Genomic DNA, 19,168 nt, shown 5'->3' with positions numbered 1-19,168 from the left:
ATAATCCAATACTATTGTCATTCATCTCTGTGCTCAAATTATTCTACCATTAGCCACTGGGAGCTGTTTTAGGTTGGTCCTGAATACTTTCCGTATGCTGTCCCACACATCTATATTTTTTCTTAGTACCTCTTTTCGGCACTGCAAGATGCTCCAGTCCTACAGTTAGCCAATTTTCTGCATACCCTGGTTTCTATTATTGGAGAATGGTGTAAGAAATCAAGATCTGGGTGCTGGGTCTCATCTGTGTTAGCCACAAGTCCCACACAACCACTCCTGAAGTTTGCCTACCCACGTATTCCTTGTCTGTACAACACTCTCCCACCACTCACCCTGAAATCCACATGGGCTTACATTTTGTTGTGCTGACTAGAATGTTCTTTTCCTTCTTCATCTGGTTTAAATTCTCCTTCCCTAAGGACTCATTCAAAATGCCTCCTCATTCACGACACCTTTCCTAAACTACTTGGTATCCCACACATACTACCAGACTGTGAGTTACCTGAAGGCACTGTGTTATGCAGTATGTTACACTGCAACATATTTCCTTTCGTATCCCTTAACTCAGCAGGTAGCATCTAGCAAATGAAATGGCTGTTGCTTAATGAATAGTAATCGACAAGAGTAAGGTCAATGTAAGATGTTCTCTTTAGGGTCTACCAGGGACAAACACATACCCTAAAGCTAAACAAAAAAACTCTCCTGCAGAATCTTTATGCCCAAGGGACCCTGCTCAGTCTCATGCTTGAAGAAGATATCCTGTTTCGGGCATATGCCGTTGTGAACACTAGAAAAAAGAACCTTATGACTTTTAGCCCTCAACACAGGCGAGTACATGCACATATTTAAAGATAAGAATCCGTTAACTAAAACATACCCTAAGGAAGCTCACAGAGCTATCCCAAGTCAGGAAAGCTTATGTTCACCTGAAATGATTATCTGGTGCGGGCATTTTTCTAGAATCCTTTATCTCCTGCCTCTCTTGGTAGTATCTCTGGCCTAAGTGTTGGGGATGCAAATGCAGCAAGCTTTCGTCCTGAGGTGTGGAAAGGTCTGGAGCTGTTGCTATGAGGAGATGGGGGTGGCAGCATAAGTATCTGATTTTTCCCTGGCAGCAACACCAAGGGACTCAGCAGGAACAGCCCCTACAGCAGAACTTGTACCTTCTCATATTCCTGGGTGATGTGGATGCCCCTTCCTGGAGCTCCCTGGTTCACTTGCATTCACCCCCAATTGGAGCCCAGCACACCATGGGTTCCAATTCTGGCCCTGAAGCTCTTCTTCTCTGCATAAGAGCTTCTCCATCAGAAGTACAACCTAGAAGCTCTTAATTCTTATGTAGGCAATCCTCAACCACAGGGGGATGGGAGGACCCTCCCTGTCCTGGGTAGGATGACTTAAGGTGTTTCTCAGAGGGAACCCTGCAGGACTGAACCCTGGTCGCAAACTCAACATCACTGGCCTTTATCTTGCTCTCTTACATTCCCCACGTAACTATTTACTTTCTAAGATCACCTCTCATATGAACTTCCTCCACCCAAGTCCTTGTCCCGGCATCTGCTTTTGGGAAAACCTGAACTCAGAACTGCAGCCGGGGCAAGAGAGAAGACCCTGGGAACAGAGGCAGCTCAGAAAGAAGGACTGGGGGAAGGTATGTCAGAAGACCCTTCCAGATATGCATGGGGTCCCTGAGAAAGGCAAGTTGAGCAGCCCCAGTGCTGTCAAACAAGCAGTATCTGGCTGCACAAAGGAGACCCAGGTATGACACTGCCTTCACAGGGTTTGTGATCAGAGAACACCCAGCCATGCTGCTCAGCAGAGTCTATCTGTCATTTTGGGGATGCTCACCCATTCAGACTTTCACCATGACCCTAAAACACACAGAGCCTTTTGCTGAGAGATTCTTGCCTCCACATCTTGTTCACTTCCAGGTTCTGAGTCCTTGCCTCATGAGGTCATCAACCTCATTTCCTGGATTCCAGATGCATTTCCTGCTCCTGAGGTGTGACCTGGCACATCCGGACTCCTTGAGGTCCCTGTGGCATTTCCATCTTCTTCTAAGTACCAGTGTTTCATAGTTAGTTTACTAATCCCAACCTCAGCCCGTTCCTGCTCTCTGGGCCCAGCCCAACTGGATTTTTAGAAATGATCGTGTCTGATTCATTGTAGTACCACCAGGTCATTGTACTGTGCCTACGTTTATGTGTGCTACGGATAGCAGGTTAACAACACTCTCTAATGTGCCCATATATTGATTGCAAAATACCATTTTCTAATAAAAAAAAAAATCCAAGCTCCGTGGAGAAATGACTGATTCTAGGGTCAGAGTAAGTAAAGCATAAGAGGAGTCTGGAACATCTTATGATGCCAGAAAGTAAGTGCTAAGAACAAAAAAATATGGAGCAGCAGGTCAAAAGTGCCCAGAAGCCAATCTGAAAGAGCTCCCAATGGTCAAATGATGAAAGCTGGAGGTATACGAGCAAAAAAACCCAAAAAACAAAACAAAAAAAAACCCGATAGATTATAACCTAGAGTATGAAGTAAGTATCCTTGTGTCCATACTGATATAAATACTGAATAAATAAGTAAATGGACCAACTTTTCCTTACAGAAGGATTCCAATTAATAAATGTAGAAGGAATGAAGAAAATAGAAAATCTCCACTAGACCACTGCAGTAATAATTGAGGCAGATATGATCCACTGAATAAAATCAGTGGGAAACATGTAAGGAGAAACAAAATATTTGCATAATCTTAAATTATCTTGCCCCCTAAACAAATGAATCTTAAAGAGAAAAATAGTTACTTCACAGTGAAGGGATCTGACAGACACTGCCTTCCCCAAGTGATCCAGGTGAACTCACCAGTAATAAGACATGTTAACATTGTGGACCCTGGGTACAACACACCAAGAAGGACCTGTCACTTCTGGGGTATCCTTCCCCCAAATTTATGACCTTAATCTAATAATCAGAAAACATCAGACAAACCCAAGTTAGGGGCTATTCTACACAATAACTAATCAGTCCTCTTTCACAAGTGTCAAGGTCATGAAAGAAAAGGCAGTCACAGTTTGGAAGGGACGTGATACAATCGAGTACAGTGTGTAATCCCAGATCAGATTCTAGAACTGATAAAGACATTCATTTAAAAATCTGGTAAAATCCAAATAAATTCTGGGACTGAGGTTGATTTCTTAGGGTTTGGTACCTGTATCATGGTGAGGTAAGACGTTAGCATTAGAGGGAGCTGGGCCCGAGGGGGTCAGGAACTCTGTACTCTCTCTGCGACAATACTGTTAAGTCTAAAATTAATTCAAAAGAAAAGTAAAAAAACAAAAAACCCACTGACAAATGGCCTATTAAGTGTCAAGACAAATAGTGTCGAGGCAGGAAACGGCATATCACAGAGAATAGGGTGTTTGGAGCCGGAGAAGCTAAGGTGGAAGCAGAGGGGCTGGAAAATCAGAGAAAGCGCCACCAACCCAGCACGTGGGGAGCCAGCACTTTCTAAGTGCTTTGCACATACCCCCTGGCTGAGAAATGGGGTGGTTCGACACATTACATAAGGGAGTACAGTTGTCACAATATGTGACTAACAGGACAAGGAGCAAAAGGGCATGACTCCTAGATTTCTAATCTGAGCATTTGGCTCTATTCTGGCAAGCAGAATAGCTTTGGTGGGGAGGAGGAAGATCAGATCAGTTTGAGGCAGCATGGTTCCTAGGTGACACCCAGGTGGGCATGCATGGAAGGCAGTTAGCACATCACCTCACAGCTTCAGGGAGTGATTATCAGAGAGGTAATGGTTGAAATGCAGGAGTAGATGCAATCACCCAGGAAGAGGATAGGAGAGAAAAAGGGAAGGGAGGGGCCACAGATGGAAGACTGAGAAGTCCCCGCCGTTACGGAGAGAAGTCAAGGGTATGAAGAAGACGGGGAAGAGAGGGTGTGTCGGAAGCGGCATGAGATCCCAGAGATCACTGGGCTGGAGAAGGGGGACGAGACATTTGGTAGTTAGCGTCAGATGCCACAGCCCAGGAGATGTCAGAATCGATACTGGAGACCTCAGAAGAGAAAGCAGATGGAATGATGATACCCAGGCTGTACCTCAGAAGGTAGTGATTAGTGGTGAGGAAGCAGATACAGTGCCAAATATTCTTTTGAGGAACGTTGCTGGGAAAGAGGAAGATAGAGGGGAAGTCAAGGTTGGAGCCTATCCTAGTCAGCCTCCCGACAGACACCTCCCAGGCACTCACGATGCATATTTTTACCTGCAAACTGGTTCTCTCCACCTGGGCACCCTGCCTGTACCTTTTCATGTGTGTCCCCATCTACCTACAAACGGTCTAAACTTAGGTGGACAGAAGCAACATCACCTTTTCAACGTGAAGGTTGAGATCTGAAATAAACCTAACGTTGACTCTGCTCCGTCCTGACTCGGGGCTGCACGGGTGTGATGTTGGGCAGTTCTCTCCCCATGCGCAGAGGCAAGATGACCTCATGACCTTGTTCCATCACTCCATGGCTAAATTCCACCCTTGCCTTGAAAGCCCAGCATATAGAGCGTTTCGAGACACTTTCAGATCCTGACCAGAAATCCGCTGGAGGAGTTAAAAGCTGTAGTCGCTAAAAGAGATGACCAGCGAGGCTCATGGCTTTTCCATGGGAACATGTGCCAAAGCCTTCTCCTCTCTGCGTTCGGTTGCATTTACAAGTCTTTAAATATTAATACTCACTAATATTGACGTTTGAGTACCAAATCAGTGTAGCTTCCTAGAAATGACTAGATTTTATATCATTCATTCACTCAATAGACATTGATTAAGTGCCAGGCAACGTGCAGGAGGCAAACTGCTAGAACTGGAGGACTGGATCGATGAGGAAGATATGGTGTTCCTGCTCTTGGGAAGCCCACAGACATTTCCATAAACAGCTACAAACAACTTGGAACGTCGTATGATAAAGGCATGTGTGTTATGTACATTTATGTACGTATGTGTGTGTGTATCCGGGGGAACACAGAAGGGCATGTGACAATCACTTCTAGATGTGATCCTGTTGTCCGAGGTGCGAGAGGCAGGCACGTTCTATGGACTCTAGAGACTGAAAGATGAACAGTGAGGCTGAAAAGACAGAGGGGGGGTCGCATGAGGGTCTGTGTGAATGCAGTGCTGCTGGGCCTGTCACCCCTCCCCCCCCCCCACCCCAACAGGGGAGAGCAAGACTAGACTTGCGTTTTGAGAAGGCCTCCTCTGCTGGCGGCCCAGGAATGGGCTGGAGGCAGAGAGAGGCGGAATGCAGGTGAGGTCGGAGGCTGTCTCAACAGCTCAGACCAATGAAAACAGCAGGGAGAGTGGCTGCAGGAGACCATGTGAGCAAGAAGAAAGGAGCCCTGGAGGCCCCCCACATACGCAGGGCGTGGCGGGGAAGAGGGGAAGGCGGTTAACTCAGAGGGCAAGAAACCTCTTTGGAAAAGTGGATGAGCTCAGCGTGAGGGGCACACAGGTGGAGGGGCTGAGTGGGCAGCTAGGAATGGAAGTCCAGAACTTGGGGCAGAGGTTTGGACTAGAGACAATGGGGAGCAGCTGAGGCAAAGTCCAAATTCTTTCAGGTTGAATTTGTCATTTCAATACTAGATCACCCCTGAATTCTCCTTTTCCTCCCCGGGGGCCTATTTTCACAGGAACACACCTTCCCAGAGACAACACATCTAGGCACGCAGAGGCTGAACATCACAGAGGCACAGGCTCCCACATTCTTGCACCTGACTTAGACGTACACAGGGGAACACACACACACACACAGGTCCACAGCTCACACAGGTATGCATACACGCACATGCACACATACACCCACCCATAGGTGACAGAGGTATATGTATATATGCTTACCCCCCACACACGTGTAAATACACCTACAGAGGTCACAAGTGCACGGTTTTCTAGAGAGGGCAAGGCAGGTTTTCTAGTACACAGTGGAATCTTTTCATCTACCCGGCTGCTGCCCTTCAACTGCTAGGGGGAGCAGCCCCATCTGGCCAATGAACTCCCTCGGCAATTCATTTATGTGAAACGGATTCCAGGAGGCCATCTAAAGGCCCCACCAGTCTGTGGGCCCACACACCACACTTTGATAGTGTGAACGGCACGTGAACGGCTGTAAACTGAGAACCACTCCCAACTAGGAGCCTGAGAGCCATCCACCTGCAGAGCAAAGACCTCCACCGCAACATTCAACCCCCTTCTCACCAAAGAGCTTCTGTAGGACTTGCCCGTCATATAAATCTTCAGCCAGGTCTTTCACAATGATTCTTTCTCCAACAAGCACATCATTAATCCAGTCGATTAGTACCTACAGAGAGAGAGAGAGAGAATAAGAGAAGATTCATAGGCCAGATTTCTTATCTTGGAAGATTAAAATCTAAATGAACTTCAGATTTTGAAAGCAGGAGAACAATCCCTGTGACTCAGTATGTGGACACAAGGCTGGGTGAGCCCTAGTGGCCCTGTTAATTTTCCGGGGTAAGTGCTTCTAGTTCTGGTGGCACCTGTGTCCCTGTTAATATCTTTTGGCCCCTTACCATTCCTTACCCCAATGGCAAGCTACATTCACACAGTGTTTGGGTGTGTGGCTCGTACCAGGCAAGGATATGGGCTTTTAGAGTTCTACAAACTGGGGTTAGTTACCCACCAACTGATTTGTGTAGCTCTGTGATGTATGCACCTGTGTCTGTGCACCTCTGTCATCCACGGACCTCTCTGTGTGTGCCTCCGTGACCTATGAATCTAGGGCAAACTAGTTTCTGCTCTGAGCCTCTGATTCCCCACCTCTAAGATGAAGGAGGAAAATCTCTCCTGCTTTAGGTAGCAGAAAAGAATCACATATGTCAAGGGCCGAATGTTCAATAAAGGTACGTCTAATTAATAAATAAAGCTCTCCCCCATTAGGACATCTGGTCAGGTGGTTACTATCACCCCCATCTATCACCCCTCCTCCTATGTTCAGGAGGAGAAAGCAAACACAGAAGTGAATGTATCTGCCAAGGTCACGTTGCTAACCATGGACACAGACAGGAACTGAACTCCTATCCATCGGCCCTCTAAGGTACTGCTCTCCTCCTTATCCCCAAGCTACCTCTTGGTGGGCCAATGCAGTCTCCTCTCCTCTCCTGTCGCTCTCCTGCCCTTGCCTGAGTGCCCTCAGCATGAAGCACTGAGCAGGGGCACAGCCTGCGGTAGCTCATTTAGTTAATCTGCACACACCCCTTCGAGGGAGGGTTCATTCACTTCATTTTTCAGGTAAGGAAACTGCAGTTTGTGCAAGTCCACTGCCTTTTATCTTACGTTTTTTTCAGCTCATTTGTTTATGATGATATTATTTATGTACGGTAAAATTAACTAATGTTAAATACAGTTTGTTGAGTTTTGGTCATTGTACACAGTCGTGTAACCACCACCACAATCAAGATAAAAAGCAACTCCCTCGTTGAAAGAAGGTTCCTTTGGGCTTTGTGCTCAGTCCCCTCCCCTGAGGACAGGCCTCAGGCAACCACCACAATCTGGTAATACAAGGAACCACAGGGAACATCACCTTTTGTGTTTGCATCAATAGATTGCCTTTATAACAGGGGTAGTAGCTGGGCTGGGTTTGCATACGTGGGTGGAGCCCGGGGTCTTCACAGAATATCGTTCTACTATTCTAGAATAGAAGCTTCCCTCCTCTCCCCTCCACTCCCTCCATCCAACACCCTCCCGTCTCTCCCCCATCCACCCACCCAGCGTTTATGAACATCTGCTCCAAGTCACTTTCTGTGCTGGATCCTGGGGGAACAATGATGAATAAAAGGGGGGGGGGTCTTGAACCCTGAGAAGCTCACCATTTAGTGAAGACAGAGAAGTGTCTGAGTAGCGGTAAGCAGTCATCACATGGTGACTCTAAGGGGACAATCTGAAGCTGAAGAGGCAGCTACAGCATGAGACCCCAAACACCATCCCCAGGAGCATGGGCTTCAGACTTCAGTTGACAGGAATCTATACAGAGGTTCTGAGCAGGAAAATGATAGATCTCATTTACATTTTGAATGAGCCACTCTGGCATCCAGTGCCTTTTTGTCCTGTTTTGAGTTCAGCTTGGAGAAGCTAAAGAAGAAAAACACAGGACGGGGAATGCAAAGGGGGATGAAATGAACATTTTTCAGGGGGTGGTTACAAGCCAGCCCCTGTGCCAGGCACAATGTACAATATCTCATTCGATCTTATTTACTTCTGTTTGAATTCCATCTCCTCTACTCAGCTTTGACCATAAACAAACTACTGGCTTTTCTAAGACTCCTCTTCCTTATCTGTAAATGAGGATGATAAGAAGTCCTATTTCACAGGATGTTGTTGAGGGTCTTTGAGAAAAGCAGTGGAAAGACTGCGTGAACTTTAAGATCCTGGTAAACGTGAGCTCCTTTGCACTAACTTCTCTGGCACTTATGATCAACACCATTTGTTGGGCGGCAGCCATGTCCCATTTTTGTTAAATCAGAGATGTCTACCTATGGGACCATGAGCTGCCTGTAACTTTCTATTTCTTCTGTTGGGGCATGTGTGCTGCCTGCCTAGAGCAGGTGGTCTACAGGTGCCTGTTGAGTCTGGGAGGCAGCTGAGGCCCCTCCTAATTTCTTCTTACCTTCATCAGTTCCTGCAGTTTGGGGTCACTGCGGGAGTTGGGGTCCACCATTGTTCGCACTTCATTCTCCTCTTTAAAAGGAAAAGGCAGTCAGTGGGTGGCTCCACTTAGAGGCGTTAGGCTAACCCAGAGAACAAGAGACCCAGTTACCCAGCATGGTGTCCTCCGGGTCCAGCTCGAAGGGGATCGGGCTGAGGGGCAGGTTGATGGCATTCATGCCCTCCTCCTGAAGCTCTGATACTGCAAAGAGAAGAAAGGCAGAGTCACACGGCAGCCCAGTGATGACAGGGAGGGGCTCTGTAGCACACAGTGTTTGAGATTGACATTAATAAAACTACTGAGGTTAGGTTACAGCTGTTACTCAGCCTGCAATAGATTCCCTGCCTCTCCTCGCTAGAAGGACTGAGTTGTCTCCTGCATGTCCCCTCTTCCAACTACCACCTCACTCGCTTTCCTCAGAGAAAGAGGGAGGCCTCTGCCTGTTCCCAGACACGATCTCAGGGTACACGGAAGTGAGGTGGTCACTGAGGTCTTTCTTGGGTCTCTGCCTGTCATCTCCTGCCCACCCCTCCTTTAAGGGTTGGCTGTCTGGTGCACAGTGGCCGCCCGGTACCTGCTTGGCTAAATGAGGTCACCAGGTCAAGTCTACATTTATGTTGTAAGCCATTTCCAGCCAACTTCTCTCCCTATTTGTTTGGCTTCCCTAACTATTTTTCTGATTATCCTGCCTTCTCTTTTTACCCCATCCCACCCCAGCCACTGCTTGAGAATGCCTCAGGCCACCCTCCTTTGGGCTCTCATCTTGTCTCTTGAGCTCTAATGAGTAGGGGACAGTGGGGCCAGGCACCTCTCCTCCTAGGTCCATTCCCTCCACTGAACATCAAGAGCTCAACTGGATGGATGGCCAGCGAGTCCGTTTACAGTTTTCAAGTCCTAGAAACCTACAATTCCACTTTCCTCAAGGAAAACAAAAAGAGGTCAATGACCGCTAAAGACTTCCAGCCTGCTCCCCTCCATGCACCCACCCCCCAAATGAAGCCTTAGTGAAAAACAAATTCCTACCACAAAACTACTGCGTGATGGACACTTGCTGAGCAATGACCTTGGATAACCCTCCCCCTAAAATGAGTGCCTTCAATCTCCTCACCCCTGTTTAGTGCCAGTTTGGATAATTCCTTTTTACCAATTAAGCACAGAAAGACCATTTTCTCTGAAAGCGTTGGTCACCAAAAGGCTCTCAAAGAGCTAATATGGCAGCTGCAATCAACCTTAATAAAAGCAATGTCCCATCTTTCCATTTTATTATTTTTTTTATTGACTCTGGCCTCCCTGACTGCCAGCATATACTTGCAAGAACTCTTAAGCACAAGGCAGCCACTTACAAAGAGTTCTTTCATATTAGCAAACTCACTGATGTTTGCAGTTGGATGGGGAACGAGATTGCCTAACAAAGAGCGTGAAACACACTCTACCCTAAAGAGACACAACTTGCATTATGAAGCTGGTATTTAGTCCCGTCGCTGTGGGCTCTTGACATTCATACGGGATATCAGCCAGTCACCATCTTGAATTTGCAAATTCAGACACCCACCACTCTCTATAATTACCCCCCCAAAAATAGAACTGAAAAACAGAAGCCACACCTTTAAGGCTAAAATGATTCTAATAAGTATAGGATTGCATTTGCTTTCTAGTGAAAAACAATTGACTTCTATAATTTCATTAGAGTCCTAGGTTTCTTCTAATAGTCCTCCTACGACTAGTAGTTTGTTTTCTTTTCCAGGCTGTTTCTCACAAAGAAGCAAGATTTCCACTACTGAACAAGCACTGCTGTGCAAGCATTGGTCAGTGGAAGTCGAGTCATGCTTAAATGGGGGAGCGAGACTGGGCATACTGGCCGGTGAAGACAACAGCTCCTGCCCCGGGCCTCTCTACCTATATTCTCCCTAAGGTCTGCACTGTCAATGGTAGCTACCAGCCACATGCAAATATTCACATTTACATGAGTTAAAACTTCAGTTTCTTAGTTGTACCTATCACATTGCAAGCACTCGATGGCCCACATGTGGCAGGCTAGTGGCCACTGCCAGGCTGGACACCACAGATGTAGCTTTTCATCATTACAGGAAATTCAGTTGGATGGTGTTATCTTAGTTGACCCCATGTGTCCAAATGCTGATGATGTCCACATTTAAATCTCTAGAATGGGCCTGACCCTGAATTCCAGACTTCCTTGATGTCTCCTCTTTTGTCTATTAATAGGTCTCAAGCGTATATATCCCAAACATAATGATTGTCAACACTCTCACCTCCACCATAACAACCCTAAAATAAGACTGTCACTCCCCTGTTCTCTTCTTCAGTAAATGGCACCGCCACTTATTCAACGGTTTATGCCAAAATCCAAAAAAATCACCCTTAACTTCTCTTCCTTCCTCATGCTTTGCATCGAATGCATTGGCAAGTTTTGGGGGCACCGCCTCTACACGAGGATCCAATGCCACCCACTTCTCATCATCTACACCACCCCATCCTGGTTCAGGCCACCCTCAGCTTGCACCTGGACAACCAGAGCCACCTTCTAAGTGGTCTACTGCTTTCTGATGCATTTTCTGCATCCCTGTCTACTTCCCAGAGCATAGTCAGAATGATCTATAAAGATGTAAATAGCATGATACATTCTTCTGCTTTAAGCCCTCCCTTGGCCTCTCATCATACTCAGAATAAGGCTCCGACTCCTTACTAACACTTGCAAGGCCCTCTGATTAGCCCCTAGCCTCCCTCTCATGTTTTATTTTCTTCAGAGGACTCATCACAATCTTAAATAATAATTATTCATATGTCTGTTGTCTGTCCCCCACCTAGAGAAAAGACTAGCACTTTTTCTCTTTTGTTCACTGTTAGATCCCCAAATAGGAGCCAGAGTGCCTAGGCTGAAATCCATGTTCTACTAGCTATGTGACCTTGGGCAAGTTCATTAACCTCCTGTACCTCAGTTTCCCCATCTGGAAATTGGGGGTGATAATATTACCTACCTCCTAGGGTTGTTGAGAAGGTTAAATGGGTTTACATTAAGGATTTAGAAGCGTGCCTGGTACCTGGTAAGAACTGCATAAATGCATGCTATTATGCTATAACTATTATTATTACTTAAGACGATACCTCATGCAGAGTAAGCACTCAAGAACTATTAGTTGAGTAAACGAATAACCAAAACTGTTAAGACCACCGTTCAACTGCACAGGTTATGAATTAAGCCAGAATTTGCCAAAGTAGTATATAGGATGCAAAGAAAGATTCCAGCTTGTTCTCAGGGGGGGAAAAAATGTGTGTGTGTGTGTGTATACACACACACATATATATATAAAATTTTGGCCTGATCCTGTGTGCACATGTGTGTGCATATGTGTGTGCTTATATTTTGTAAGGAGAGAAAAGCCACATCTGTTCCAAGACTGTTGTATGGCGAGAGCCAATTTATGAATATAGGGATATTTACACCTCTAAAATGCAACTAGAAAAGTACTATTTGTGGCAAGGACTCCTCAAGGTGGGTCTCAACAGGATCTTTTTTTATGTGTACATCATAAAAATGTTTTCAGATGAAAAATCCCCAGTCCGAAACACTCCCCTCTGCCCTGCCTCTTTAATTCACTCAACAGAGACATAACAAACCCTACAAGAAAGGCTGAGATATGTTTGCAATTGGAAATGTTTTTTTTTTCAGGAAATGATTTGGTACAGGAACATCATTCCCATCCCATTAACTGCTGACTCTGAGCCAACTGTTTGTAAAAGTGAATATGCAAACTGCCCCGTTCAGGCCTGGCCCCCGCCCCATGGGGCCGCATTAGTGGCCACTTTCCCAAAACAGCCCGCCTGCTTTGGAGGCTTCATTTCTATTAAACCAAAGCAGGACCCAGCAGAAGCCCCTCGCCAATCCCCACGCTCTGAAAGAGAAAAGAGCTGCAATTGAATTTTCTCGGCACAGAATATGAATATGTTTATCCCTTCAACCTCCTCTAACAATCTAAAACTAGGTCTGAGTGTGCAGCCCTCCGTGTCTCGCGGCGCCATTAGTCATAACTTAATAAACAGATTAAATGCCCAGCTGAAGGTCGAGCTTGGGAAAGCAGGGTGATTGCTTCAACTCCTGAAGCGCTCACCATCAGAAAGGGGGCTTTGGCTTTTCCGGGAAACGCAGGCTCTCTCTGGGTCTAGTTGTGCAGCAGAAAAAGGGCAAGGATGGGCTTTGGAGTTTGAAAGAGCAGGATTTGAATCCTACTTCTATTTTTATCAGCTGGGCGACCTTGAAATTTAGCTTCCCTGAAATTCAGTATCAAACAACTCTCTATAAAACAACGCTGGAGCTAACACTGCTGGTTTCCTTGCTAATATTTATTTTACTCTTTTTCCCTGCTGAAAGAACCTTCGTTTTGTTCCAGTGTGTACACTTCTCCCTCCTAAGTTCTAGGGGAGATCCTGATTGGTTTAAGCTAATCATGATAATCTTAATTCTCTTGGTAGTGACTGACTCAAGCACTGTCATGTGCTACGATGAGTTGTGAGAGGAAATTTCTGGAAGCTTCTAACAATAGTTTTCCTCCATTTTAAAGAGAGGTCCAAAGAAGAGAGGGTATCTTTCTCCTTCTAATCACTGTTGTATGAGGATGCTATGCCTGGATTTGCTGCAGCCATTTTGTAGTCACGAGGTGAGCTAGCCCAAGTCCAAAGAAGAAACTAATATACTCAGAATGGCAGAGAAAAAAAAGAAAGAAAGGGGTTTCTTGTTGATGCTGTTTAGCCTACATCCCTGGAACCACTCTAGCTTTATGTGTCTTGTTATAAGAAATATAATAAGCTCCTTTATTGTTTAAACTAGTTGAGTTGGCATTTTCTGGGGCTTGGAGCTCCAACTCCCTAATTAATACACAGGACACCAGGATTATAAAGTTGATAGAGGAATAGTGTAGGGCGACACAATGAATGGTCATTTTCCTTTCCTTTTTTTCCATGAGAAGCAGAATAGCTGCAGGCATCTCTTATACTTCAGAACGCACAAAGGGATTCAAAGAACACCACGGGGAGAACAAGTATGGAGAAAAGAAAGGACAGAGGTTTCTACAAGTACAAAAGGGTCCATTTAGGCAAAGCCAGTAATTTCATTCGTTCAACCAACAAACATTACTAGGCACCTCTCCTGAAGCAGACCTTGAGCCAGCATTGGGAATATAGGTTTGGCGATTTGACATGGATCTGCCTCAGTCTGCACATGGGTGGTGGGAGGGGCAGACGCATAACCACAACATGCAGGATGCCGCACAGAGGTGAGGGACATGGGAATACAGCGCTGTGAGAGCTCAGGCAGACCAAGGGTAACTTTGGGTGGAAGACTGGGAAGGATTCCTAGAGAGGGGGAATTTGAGCTGGACTTTGAAAAATATATATTTTCATTTGGCACAGACGACCCCCAAAAGGCACATCTCGTGTAAAACACATAAAGGTGTGTAAAAAAAAAAAAAAAAGGGTAGGTGTTGAGAGTAATGATTACATCTGAGCACTGGGAATGTAGGGGCACAGAGGGGGAAAGAAGGGAAGGAGCAGAAGAACAAATTAGGTAGGTGGGGTCCAGAGTGTCAAGGGTCATGAATTCATCTACTTAGCACTCTCTGGACCATGCTCCCTGTTTTGTCCCTACAGACAAAACAACAACCAAAACAAACCAAAAATACCAAGATGGGGGGCGTGAGGGGGACAAGAGAATAGCTAGGATGTTCTCTCTCCTTCAGTGCAAGTGGGCACCAGTGAGACATTTAGGCTGCTCTAGATCCTTATCAGGACTCTGATGATTAATCTCTGGTCCTTCTGAAAGCTACTAAAGTTCCCTTAATTTCTAAAAGGATCAAGGTCTCCCACAAAAGTTCTTGGCAGCAACAGACAAGTAATTTGACAACGGTCTGCTCAGCAAGTCCCAACAGTTTTGTCTATGTGAAAAATCAACCCGAAAGAGCATCTATCAGAAAACTATGGCTACCATCATACTTAATGGTGGGAAATTGGATGCTTGCCCCCTAAGACTGGGAACAAGGTAAAGACGTTTCCTTCCACCATGGCTATTCAAAACCATACTAAAAATCCTAGTCCGTACCATAACACAAGTAAAGGAAATAAAAGGTATAGAACTTGAGAACAAAGAAAAAAAACTGTGTTTGCAGATGACATGATTATGCAGAAAACAAAGAATTGACCAAAACAAACAGAACAAAAACCCCAAGCCCCTAGAACCAGTAAGCAATTATACCAAGGTTGCAGATACAAGGTAAATATATAAGTCAACTGCCTTCCCATAAACCAGCAATGAATGATTGGAATTTAAAATTAAAAACACAGTATTATTTACAGCAGCACCACAAAATACAACACTTGGGTATAAATCTGACAAACACATATTGAACTGACATGCAGAAAATGATAAAACTCTTATGTAAGAAACCAAAGAAGATTTAGATAAATGAAGAGATACTAAGTATTCATGAATTACAAGACTTGATATGGCTAAGGTGTTGATTCTTCCCAACTTCCTCTATAGATTAAATGCAATCCCACTCAAAATCACAGCAAGCTATTTTGTGATTATCAACAAACTGATTCTTAAGTTTACACAGAAAGACAAAAGACCCAGAATAGCCGACACAATATTAAAGAAAAATGGCAAATGTGGAACACTGACACTACCAAACTTTAAGACTTAAAATAAAGCTATAGTAATCAATGCAGTGTAGAATTGGCAAAAGAGCAGACACATAGATCAATGGAACAGAATAGAGAACACAGAAATAGATCTACACAAACACATTCAACTGATCTTTGACAAAGGAGCAAAGGCGATTCAATGCAGAATGGATAGTCTTGTCAACATACGGTATGAGAACAACTGAACATCCATATGTAAAAAAATGAATCTAGACACAAACCATACGCTTTCTGCAAACTTTCACTCAAAATGATCATGGCCTAAGAACAAAACACAATACTATAAAATTTCTAGAAAAAAAAAATAGAAAAATCCATATGACGTAGGGTTTGGCAATAAGTTTTAACATCCCACACAAAAGGATAATCCGTGAGAGAAAAATTCATAATCTGGATTTCATTAAAATCTCTACTCTGCAAAAGATACTGTTAAGAGAATGAAAAAGCAAGCCGTAGACTGAGAGAAAGTATTTGCAAAACATCTAAAAAACTTTAAAAATGAAGAAAACAAACCAACTACAAAATGGGCCGATCTAATCAGACATGTCACCAAAGAAGGGGTACAAATGGCATGAGCATATGAAAAGAGGTTCAACATCATTTGTCATGAGGGAATGACAAAACAATGAGATACTGCCACATTTATTAGAATGGTTAAAATCCCCAAAACTTAACAGTATCAAATGCTGACAAGGATGTGGAGGAACAAGAACCCCTGTCCATTGCTGGTGGGAATGGCAAATGATAGCACCATCTTGGAAGACCGTGTGATAGCTTCTTAGAAGCTGGAGTTTCACCCTATAATCCAGCAGTCATGTTCCTAGTATTCACTTGATTTGAAAACATATATTAATACAAAAGTATGTATTTGAAGATTTATAGCAATTTTATTCATAATTGCCAAAAATTTGAAGCAAACAAGACATACTTCAATAGACAATTGTATCAGTTGTGGTATACCCATATGGTGAAATATCATTCAGTGATTTTAAAAAAATGAATAATAAAGCCATGAAGAGACATGGAAGAACTTTACAATTCCTAAGTCGAGGAGGCTAGTCTGAAAAGGCTACACAATGTATGATTTCACTCCTATGACATTCAGAAAAGGGAAAACTATGGAGACAAGATGAATGAAAAGATGAATGAAAAGATGAATGATCAACGAATGAAAAGATCAATGGTTGCTGGGGGTTTGGGAGAAGGTTTGAACAGGCAAAGTACGGAACATGTTTAAGGAGATGAAACTCTTCTGTCTGATCCTGTAGTGATAGATACATGATTTTGTGCATTTATCAAATCCACAGAACTTCAAAGCCCTGGGAGTAAACCTAAATGTAGGCAAATTTCAAAAAATCGTTTAGGAGGTTGGGGGATCTGAGGGTGGAACGTAGAGCATGATGATAGAATTAAACAGTATTATAAATGCATAAGACAATCTCACTGAAAGGGGTTAGGGGGATGGGGCTGACCTAACCATTGTTGGAAATGAGTGGTGTCTGGGAAACCACAGTCAAAAGGAACTGCCCATGAGAACGTACTCTAGTTGATAAAGTTATTTCCCAGGGATGTGCAGGTCAACAATTCTGATACTGCCATACACTCATGCTGGAACTGCACAATTAAGTAAATGGATGGTGGATGGTAGGAGCCAGGTCCCTCACTGTTGGAGTAGGAAGTTACAGATGAGCAGGGGCAAAGAGTAGAAGGATCCTTGTGGCAATGGATGAGAGGACGAGGGGTGGAGGTGTCAGTAAGCATTCATGTTTAGCTTAATCTAGATCCTGATGGTTACATATGGAAATACCGAGAGGAATGATTATCGTTGACCCTTGAACAACACAGGTTTGAACTGCGTGGCTCCACTTTTACGCACTGTTTTTTGAGTTGACAGCAAAAGCCACAAGGCATTTATTTACAAGTGTCCCTCCAGTCTCCACCAGATCAAAGGCTGCTGGCCCAGAGTCATATCTGCTACCCTCTGAATAGCTGGGGATGCCTCCTAAGGCTGCTAGAAGCCCCCAACGGCCCTAGGCCTGCGCAGGGCTGCAGATCACCCATGTGCCAAGCAGGTGGTCGGTCCAGTGCCTGTGGCTGGCAGGCAGGAGGCTGGGCTGATGGAGAAGAACATTCCCAGAGGGCAGGGATGACAGCACTATGCGTGTAACCCCGTGCGCATGGCACTCATGCACCCTGAATCCTTCAGGTTCCAGGGCTGTGCTGGGCTGGCTGCACACCTCGGACAGACCCTATTGGTCAGAGTAGGGACTCCTCCTCTGTGGCAGCGCCCAGCCCTTTGGCCTCATGGGTAGCCACAGCTGCCAAAGGCCACAGGCTGGTGGTATACCTCCAGGTAGATGGAGCAGCTGTAGCATGCCTCTGGGCTGCTGTCACCCCCCATGGGTGTGCCTGGTGGCTGCCACTGCTCAGCTGAGGCCACTAGACTGCAAAGCATTGCCATCTTGGGCCAGGCCCACTACTGCCTCCCCTGTCCCTCTCCCAGCCTATATGTGGATTTTTTTTTCAATAAATATACCTAGAGTACTGTAAATATATTTTCTCTTTCTTATGATTTTCTTAACATTTTCTTGGGGTACCTGGGTGGCTCAGTTGGTTGAGCAGCCGACTCTTGATTTCAGTTCAGGCCATGATATCACAGTCATTAGATCAAGCCCTGTGTCTGGCTCTGTGATGACAGCAGAAGTCTGCTTGGGATTCATTCATTCTCTCTCTCTCCCTTCCTCTCTCTCTCTTTCTCTGTCTCTCCCTTCCTCCCTCCCTCCCTCTCTCTCTGCCCTTCCACTGCTCACATGAGCATGTGTTCTTTCTCTCAAAATAAATAAACAAACATCTTAAAAATTTTTTCTTGAGGCGCCTGGGTGGCTCAGTCGGTTAAGTGTCCGACTCTTGGTTTTGGCTCAGGTCATGATCTCATGGTTGGTGAGTTCAAGGCCCACAACAGGCTCTATGCTGACAGTGCACAGCCTGCTTGGGATTCTCTCTCCCCTCTCTCTCTGTCCCTACCCCACTGGTGCTCTCTCCCTCTCTGAAAATAAACTTAAAAAAAAATTTAGAAAGCCATTTTCTTTTCTCTAGCTGACTTTACTGTAAGAATACAGTATATAACACATATATAGAATATGTGTTGACTGTTATTGGTAAGGCTTCAGTCAACCATAGGCTATCAGTAGTTAGATTTTGGGGGAGTCAAAAGTTATACACAGATTTTCTTGATTGTGAGGGGGTCAGTGCCCTTCAGCCCCTGCATTGTTCAAGGGTCAGCTGTACATACATGGGTTAATGTACACACATACATGTTCTTGCTCTGTCAGCCGAGAAGTCCTAAAAGTAATGACATTCCAGTAACAGTGAATATACCTAGCACCAGATCTGGGTTTTTTTCTGGTACGATTCTCCAACAAAAGGAACCAGAGCTCATTGAAAAGATGGTTGATTCTAGGAGTGGAAAAGGAATCTGCAAGATGAGTCTGGAACCAGCAAGGAAAGAACCTGGAACAATTTGAGCAGCAAAATAAAGTAAGTGATATTGGATTATACCGCCATGCAAGTAAATATCCACAAATCCATACTGATGTAAATGACTGAATAAATTAATAGATGGGCAAGAGGAGAGAATTCTCCCTTATAGAATTCCCAGTAATTTATGTAGATCCTGTGTCCTCAAAGAAGGGGAGGCAGAACCCCTGACCCCTTCAACGTGGGCCTTCCTTCCAGAGAG

General features: G+C 44.8%; 1 protein-coding gene across 1 annotated transcript in view; it reads right to left on the bottom strand.

Moving 5' to 3' along the window:
• PARVA (parvin alpha) overlaps window positions 1–19,168 on the bottom strand; it is a 171,652-nt gene that overhangs the window by 62,218 nt on the left and 90,266 nt on the right. Inside the window, exons 2-4 of the mRNA XM_042904851.1 lie at window positions 8,827–8,916; window positions 8,677–8,747; window positions 6,252–6,354 (exon numbers count right to left, since the gene is read on the bottom strand). Coding sequence (XP_042760785.1) covers window positions 6,252–6,354; window positions 8,677–8,747; window positions 8,827–8,916 — 264 coding nt within the window. The remainder of the gene's footprint in view (window positions 1–6,251; window positions 6,355–8,676; window positions 8,748–8,826; window positions 8,917–19,168) is intronic.

This window comes from Panthera leo, chromosome D1 (assembly GCF_018350215.1).
Source record: "Panthera leo isolate Ple1 chromosome D1, P.leo_Ple1_pat1.1, whole genome shotgun sequence".
In the NCBI taxonomy this organism is placed as follows: Eukaryota; Metazoa; Chordata; class Mammalia; order Carnivora; family Felidae; genus Panthera; species Panthera leo.
The sequence above is the reverse complement of the archived record's forward strand: the minus strand, read 5'-3'. Positions and strand labels throughout refer to the sequence as shown.